Source organism: Scleropages formosus, chromosome 16 (assembly GCF_900964775.1).
Source record: "Scleropages formosus chromosome 16, fSclFor1.1, whole genome shotgun sequence".
NCBI lineage: Eukaryota > Metazoa > Chordata > Actinopteri > Osteoglossiformes > Osteoglossidae > Scleropages > Scleropages formosus.
In genome coordinates this window covers 23,502,540-23,510,550 of record NC_041821.1, presented here as the reverse complement: position 1 = coordinate 23,510,550, position 8,011 = coordinate 23,502,540, and the positions used below count along the sequence as shown (strand labels likewise).

The window sequence follows — 8,011 nt, the reverse complement described above, 5'->3', positions numbered from 1 at the left end:
ATTTTGAACGGCATGATATTTTTAAACCCCTGTAAGTACCTTCATTTCCTCACAGCTTTTCACTCTGACCTACTCTTGATTCTAATCATCTACAGTCATAACCATAGTAATTTAGAAATAGGCACTTTTGTGCTGCTGCAAATTCCCAGCTCAAACAAATCTGAAAAAGAAAAAGTGTTCTCAAACTTGGGAGTCTGATGTTATCTGAGTCATGCAGTTTATTCAGTTAAATTCCCAAGTAAGAACAGAGGAATTAAGAGGTAAACTAGAAAATTACCTATGGACGGACCACCCTTGCTGAGGGATGTAAGGAATTTGGGGCTGTCAGGCCTTAAAATGACCAGTTTTTTTTTTTTTTTTTTGTCTCTTTATCATGTTATATTGTTGCCTCTAGGATTTTCAGGGTTGTGGGTGTGAATTGAAATCACAGCTCTGCTCTGTGAGGAATTTTGGTGATCTTGTTTCTTTAGGTTTTCTCTTGGATTCTGAGCTGCCTGCTGCTTTGCGGCTTTGTACGAGTGCTTGGTGCCTTTAACAGTATTGCCAGGACCATCTAGCCAATGAAAAGTTGTTGGGGGTGTACGTCATGGAGCACAGGAGAAAGGAATGTAACATGTGACCCATTCTTGGAGGGCTGTGCCACCAGGAGATTTCTCAATGTGGGAAAAACCCAAAGCTGAAAAGGCAAGTTGGAGGGTTGCCTTATTTGTATTTATAACATCTGGGGAAAGTTCTGGAAGTTCTGTTTTTCACTGTAACATCAGATCCAGATGCAGTTTCAGCACTTTTTCTCTTTTCAGTCATGTGGCTCTTATCCCCTGGGTAACAGAATTGCATTAGTCAAACGTATGAAACACATAATCATGACTAATAAATTGCTTAGTCAAAGTATTATCCAAGGCATTAAAAATGATTTTGATTAGAAATTTCATATACTGTGATTTATAACCAAAAAAAAATGAAGTTGGTGATATGTGACACCACTTGTAGAAGAAAATTGTACTTTCAATGCTCGAAAATATGAAGTATTTTTAAATTTTTTTTTCTTTTTCCATTTATTTATTTTTTAAAATTTTCCCCTGGTAAATGTGCATAATTTGCAAATAAACTAAGGTATGACAAAGAATATAAAGACATGACAAATCTGTAAAATGCATATGCTAGTTTCAAAATGGCAAACGTTCTGTGACTTTTCAGTACCAATAGCATCCAAAAATTGTAGTACTTTAATCTCGGTAACCCTAAGTATCATTATTAACATACATTTAGCTTATGATTTAGTCCATGGTGAATTACAGTACTAGGTATATTTTGCAAAGATATACATAGACACATATCATTTACTCCTTTTTACAGCAGATTTATGCAACACCTTCACTGACTCACAGACAGACTATATACTTAATAAAAAATTAGATTCAGCAATTCAGCGATTCATGTGAAGTACCTTTAAGCTTTGGAGTGTGGGAGGAAATCAGAGAACCTGGAAGAAACCCAAATACACATGAGAAGAGCATGGAAACTCTGAACAAACAAAGGTAGTTATGTTCAAATACACAACACAGAAGCTGTGAGGCACAAGCACAAATAAAAGACATAAATAAAGTCACAACTGCAATTTTAAGTCCTAGGAAGGGCCCTGCTTTAAAACACCCCAGTGAGTTTGTTAGCCTGAAAGTATTTGCTATATTTCTTTGAATTCATAAGACACTGTCCAAAATTACTCATACTAAAACTGTGCAAAATGTTCCAGTGTATTATTATTATTATTATTATTATTATTCACCATTCTTTTTATTATTATTATTATTAATAATATAATAATGATTTCTATTTTTCATCATTATTTTTATAATAATAATAATAATAATAATAATATTTTAGCATCTGTAATCAAATTCATACAAGCTGAAAGTCAAATACCAAAAACTGTGGCATGGAGACCTGAACTTTAGTTTCACTTTGTACTCAAAATACTAAGAAAACATCGGGGAGTATGGGAGCATGCGGTAAGAATCCCCTCCTCCAGACCCCTGCCTTTCCTGTCTGGCATCCAAGCTGCTGCTGGAATGTGGAAATCCCAGAAACTGACTTCCAGCATCACCCTCGGTTGCTGGGAAAGCACGTGCCAAAGTGTATAAAAGAAAAGGGAGCTGTGCTTCATTTCAGTCTTCATTTGAACTATGGAGCTCACACACAGACTACTATGCCTTTCCTTGGCCTGCCTGACATGCATCTTCCTTGAAGGTATGATTTTCACCCTTACTTTCTTTGCAAGTTTGACTAAATATTTTATGAAAGAATATGTTTTTCATTATGCAGCAGTGTCGGGCAGGGTAAAAAAATGCAATAACCCTCACAGATTTGTCATTATTGCATTGTTATCACAAAGTGTTTGAAGTTAAGTCTATGGAAACACTGCATGATTAAGAGATATCATTCTTTTCACTTTGTCTTCTTTCATTACAGCTGACATTGGAGAAGCGACATATGTACCAACAAGTTGCTTGTGCCCAGTATCAAACAAACATGTCAAATTTTCACTTATTGAAGACTTCAGCATTACTGAAAAGGGGCCACACTGCAACACTGACACAATCATGTAAGTAGAAAGCAATGGCTTTTTAAGAAATAATTTTGTATGAAATAAAAAAAATGTAAAAATGTATAGTTGTAAAGATATATCAAAACATCTCAAGCCCATAGTAGAGGTTAACAACTTTTTTGAATTAGTCATGAGGCAACATAAAAGAGTTAATATATCATGATGTCTAATTAGTTTACTAAGCTCATGAAGATGCACTCTGAAGTCTGACACAGGATCCAGAGTAGAATACTTCTAAGTGCAAAATAGTATTGTTTGTCGGATTTTATGAGCTTGATTGACGGCTCTGCATGCATGGCTTCTTAATCAGAAGATGCTGTGGAGCTCCAAGTGAAGTTCAAGCAAAAGTGCAGATATACACAACTGTAACTCAGCCATTGTAAAAATGGACAAAATTGTTTAACAGACCATAATAGCAATAAAACACCTCACCTCAATTAAAAAATCCCAAGCATCAATATAATACATGTATAATTCTGTTTACGCTCTGTGGTTTGCTGATTACAGTGTCAAGTTGAGTCAGGGCAACCTGAAAGTCTGCTTAAATCCAGAGGGCAAACAGGGCCAGGGTCTCCTTGCCTGCTGGAAGAGGTAAGAGTGCTCCATCTCATTCCCATTGGACAAAAGGTTGGCTATCATCTGCACCACTAAGCTCCTGACTAATGTATTACACAGCAGCCTCCACTGAAGCAAATGCACTTGTAAAGCAGATGCACTTTGTAAAAGTGAACACTGCCATCACCTAGACGTTCCAGTTCACGAACACATTAAGATGCAGAAAAGGAAAAATCAAGTATAACTGCAGAGGAATAGTTGTTTATATAAAGGAATTCATGTAAAGTCACTTTAGGTTACTCCTTTATTCAAGATCGGTTATAAATAAGATGAAATTTGTCTTATAAAAGTGACTCTGATAGACCAAAAAATTTGGATACCATTTACATTTATTCATTTAGCAGACACTTTTCTCCAAAGCAATGTACACCTCAGAAAAAATGAAGAAGAAGGCATTACATCAACAGAAGGAGAGTTTTGAATGCAGAAATGTGATTCTAAAGTACAGTTAATTTGTCATATTCCACCATATGAACCAGTATACATTTCAAGAGTAGTTTCATAAAGGTTTACCCGTTATTCAACAATGACAAAATTGTTAAACATTCACGCATTTATCACTACTTTGACTCAGAAGGACTGATTCAGCTCTTGAAGGCACATAACTCCATCAACAGACAAAAAACATTAATGATATGATTCCTTTCTTTTATGTGAAGGATTAATGAAGATGAAAGCCAGAAGAAGACATGCCTGAGAAGGAAACAACCTCTGTGAATGTTATAATCACCACGAAAGGCTGCTTCAGCAGCCAAGAAGGCCAGTGCACTGAGGGACCCTGTGGGATACTGGGTGTCCCTGAAGTCAGGAAAGAAAAGGATGGAACTGGGAGCAAACAAGGCTGCTGAGAAACGCGATCTGTCACAGACGCTCAACAGTTTTCAACATATTTATTGTCCTAAATTATCACTTTAAATTGTAACATAATTTTTAAAAGAATTTTTGTATCAGTAATAAATGCTTTTGTAAATAAATCCAGAATTTGTGTGCAAATTTTTACTTCATTTCATTATAATTTGTGGTAACATAAACTCAACGGTGGGAAGCGATGTCTTCCTCTCGTGATCTGCTCATAGTGTTTAATTAGCTGACACTTTACTCCAGAGAGAAAACAACTTACAATGTTAAGGTACTCACAATTACTTGCCCATTTATACACTTGGGCAATTTTACTGGACCAGTTTAGGATAAGGGCTTTGCTCGATGGTATTACAGTAGTAAGTAAGATTCAAAACAGCAACCTTTAGATTGAAAGGCAGCAGCTCTAACCACTACATTATCAGCAGCCCCATTCAGGAGCAAAATTTTAAAATAATGTGCAAAATTTACCTTACTCTAAGCATGTCTTCATAAGATATTTCTAGGGACATCTCAGCTATGCATGTAAGGTGGCTCCAAACACTTCAGTATTTATTCTGGGAATGTGATAGGATACAAGTTTATTGGAAGAGCGTTCATTCAGCTGTGGACTAAATGGCTGTCAGATCTACAGTATGCTGTATACTGGTTAAACATTTTTTTTTGAGAAGATACAAACTGTATATAGGTTACTCATACATTTGGTAAGCAAATGCATACTAATGCTATTGTCTTCTCTAATAGCTCCCTGCCACAAATATGAGGTAATTATCTTAAGTAGAAAGTGGATATTCAAGCAGCATGACAGATAGTGCTATGGACTATATGGACTCAATAAATATTAGAATTATTTCCCCTTGCTTTGTATTATGTATCTCTAGGTATTGTCACGACTACACCTGCACCTCAATGAGAAACACCCCAAGGAGAGGTAAGTGAACTCCTTTGGCCCGCCACACAGCTGCTGATGCCTGTCACTTTGTACTGGGAGGTTAATCAGGTTTCCACACAGGCTTTTGTGGATTCAGGAGTGGCTAACTAGGTTTATGGATGTGGCCTTTGCTAAGGCCCAGGGTATTCCCACCTGGAGCTGTGACGTACGTTAAGGGTCAGTGCCCTTGATGGGCAGCTGCTGGGATCAGGGTGGTAGAGTCTAGAACAGAGTGTCTGAGACTGCAAGTAAGGGCCTGTCATAAGGAGGACATCACATTCTTCCTCTTTAGATCTCCTGATAACCCTGTCATTTTGGGGTACACCTGGCTGGCACAGCATGACCCAGTTTTCTCTTAGAGCACTGGGGAATTTGTTTCTTGAGGAGCGCATTGTGTGGCGACCTGTTTATCCTTTCCATGTAGGGCTACTTCCATAGACAGCCCTGAAATGGTCCAGTCCCTTGACATCCCAGTGAAGTATCAGGACCAGTTGGAGGTCTTCAGTAAAAGCAGGGCATCCACCCTGCCCCCACACAGACCTTGGGATTGCATAATAGATTTGCAATTGGTCATCAAGTTGGCCATTCGTTGTTCTCACAGACTATGCCAGTTTGGAATATCTGGGAACAGCTCATTGTTTGAGCCCACGCCAAGCTCACTGGGCGTTGTTCTTCACTTGTTTTCATTTTAAAGTTATGTACCAGCCAGGTACAAAGAATACCAAAGCTGACGCTCTATTCTGAATTCATGGCAAAGACCCAGTCACCACCTCCCCTGAACCTGTTTTGCCCGATTCATGTTTTGTTGTCCCTGTACAGTGGCAATTTCAACAGGACCTCAAGACATCCCAGCTGGGAAGAAATATGTTCCCATACGGATGAGGCCTCTGTCACTCCCCGACTGCCTGGCACCCAGGCAGTTGACGGACCCTCTCTCTGGTACAAGGGTGGTTCTGGTGGCCCTCCATCCAAGAGGACATGCAGGCATTTATAGAGGCGTGTGAGGTGTGTGCCCAGATCAAAACCCTGACCCAGAAGCCTGCTGGGTCATTGGAGCAACTCCCATTTCCCTCCAGACCGTGGTCCCATGTGACAGTGGACTTCCTGACCAACCTACCCCTGTCCGAAGGTAACACCTTCATCCTGGTGCTAGTTGATTGCTTTTCCAAGGCGTGCTGCCTGATCCTCTTTCCACGACTCTCTACAGCTCTGGAGATGGCAGAGACATTGTTCCACCAGGTCTTTCGGCTGTGCAGCCTGCCAGAGGACATAGTGTTGGATTGGAGATCCCATTTCTCATCCCGAGTATGGAAGGCCTTTTGGTACAAGCTGGGGGTTTCAGTCAGCCTTACTTAGGTACATCATTGCCAACCGAATGGTCAGGTAGAAAGCCTCAACCAGGACTTGGGTGTGTTTCTTGGGAGCTACTGTGATTAGCAACAGCATCAGTGGTCACGTTTTTGTTCTTGGGCAGAATAGATTTACATTTACATTTATTCATTTAGCAGACGCTTTTGTCCAAAGCGACATACATCTCAGCAAAAGTACAATTTATGAATTACATTAAGAGAAAGAGACATAGCTCCAGACATGACTCTCAAGTAAACCTAGTTTGTTACCTACCTGTTGTGTTTACGGGTGCAATAACTACACTCGAACACAAATAAAGATAAGACGCGATGGATAATGTTTTCTTTTTCCTTTACTGAACCACGTGCAGCAACAACTCTTCTACCCTTTTTCTGTACATATTGCCGGCCAACCAAACTCTAACCCATGGTGCTATTAAGAGTGGCCTATTAACACTTAGCCCGGAGTTTTCACTATAATCAATACACAACACTACCACTTGCTGCACCGAGGTTCATTGTTCAAGTAGGTGCATAAAACAAAGGATAGTCAAATCCTGACACCCTCCTACCATTTTTTTTTAATACTAAGATACACACATAAGCAAATACAGTGTCAAAGTAGTGGCTGAATAAAGGCTTTATCTGGGGATGCTCATGAAGTTACGGTGCATGAACATTTACACCGTACATGAGAGGGAAAGATCTTGGGTGAAATGGGTCTGGAAAAGGTGAGTTTTCAGACTCTTCTTGAATGTAGACAGCGTTTCTGCAGTTCTGAGTGAGAGAGAAAGATCATTCCACCACAATGGAGCCAGAACCGAGAACCTCCATGCTTTACCTTTTGTGCATGGGGTCACCAAGTGAGCAGAAGTAGATGAGCAAAGGGGTCTGGCTGGGGTGTAGCGGTTGATCAAGTCCTGTAAATAGCTGGGAGCAGTTCTACTGATGCATTTGCAGTTCTAATGAGGCATTTGTAGACAATATTTGTAGAATATGCACACAATTCCCTGTCCCAGTCATCCCCAGGACTGTTCCCCTTTCAGTAAACCCTTGAACTAACCACCTCTGTTCTCATGGCACCCTGGTCCCAGCAGCATACCTGCTGTAAACATGTGGCTCCAGAACAGCAACGAGGTGTGGTGGAAAGTGCAGGACCATCTCCACCAGAGCACCCAGCAGTACAAATAGTGGACCGACATCGTCGCACGCTCCTTTTACAGCCTGGGCCAAGGGTATGGTTGTCCACCAAGGACATTAAGCTGCAGCTCCCTTCCAAGAAACTCAGTCCACTATTCATAGGTCCCTTCAAGGTCCTCCACTGAATCAACCCGACGACCTACAGTTTGCAGCTGCCCCCCACATGTGTGCATTTGTCCTACATTTGATATGTCTCCTCAAGCCCTACACAACCTCCTTTTTGCATGCTTCTCAGGGGGCCATACCGCCTCCTCCATTGCAAGTCAGTAGGGCCCTGGTGTATACGGTTCGTGCGTTTCTGGGTTCCAAGTGCCGGTGTGGTGGATTACACTACCTGGTGAACTGGGAGGGGCCTGAGGAGAGGTGCTGTGTCCCTCCTCATGATATTTTCAATCTTTCCCTGATTGCTGACTTTCACAGGGACCATCCGGATGGGCCGGCACCTCGTCCTTG

General features: G+C 40.6%; 1 protein-coding gene across 1 annotated transcript; it reads left to right on the top strand.

Annotated features, from left to right (window-relative positions):
* Nucleotides 1-2,159: 2,159 nt before the first annotated feature.
* Nucleotides 2,160-4,121, top strand: LOC108933681 (interleukin-8-like). The gene is made up of 4 exons (XM_018750879.2): nucleotides 2,160-2,247; nucleotides 2,470-2,602; nucleotides 3,113-3,196; nucleotides 3,880-4,121. The coding sequence occupies exons 1-4, from the start codon at nucleotides 2,184-2,186 to the stop codon at nucleotides 3,935-3,937; spliced, it is 339 nt and encodes a 112-aa protein (XP_018606395.1). The 5' UTR covers nucleotides 2,160-2,183; the 3' UTR covers nucleotides 3,938-4,121.
* Nucleotides 4,122-8,011: the final 3,890 nt, after the last annotated feature.

Excerpts from the sequence above, each read along its gene's own strand:
- LOC108933681 (XM_018750879.2), top strand. The coding sequence starts at position 2,184 with ATGGAGCTCACACACAGACTACTATGCCTTTCCTTGGCCTGCCTGACA. Across the intron at positions 2,603-3,112 it reads TGCAACACTGACACAATCAT|TGTCAAGTTGAGTCAGGGCA; the intron begins GTAAGTAGAAAG and ends TGCTGATTACAG. Across the intron at positions 3,197-3,879 it reads CTCCTTGCCTGCTGGAAGAG|GATTAATGAAGATGAAAGCC; the intron begins GTAAGAGTGCTC and ends TTTTATGTGAAG.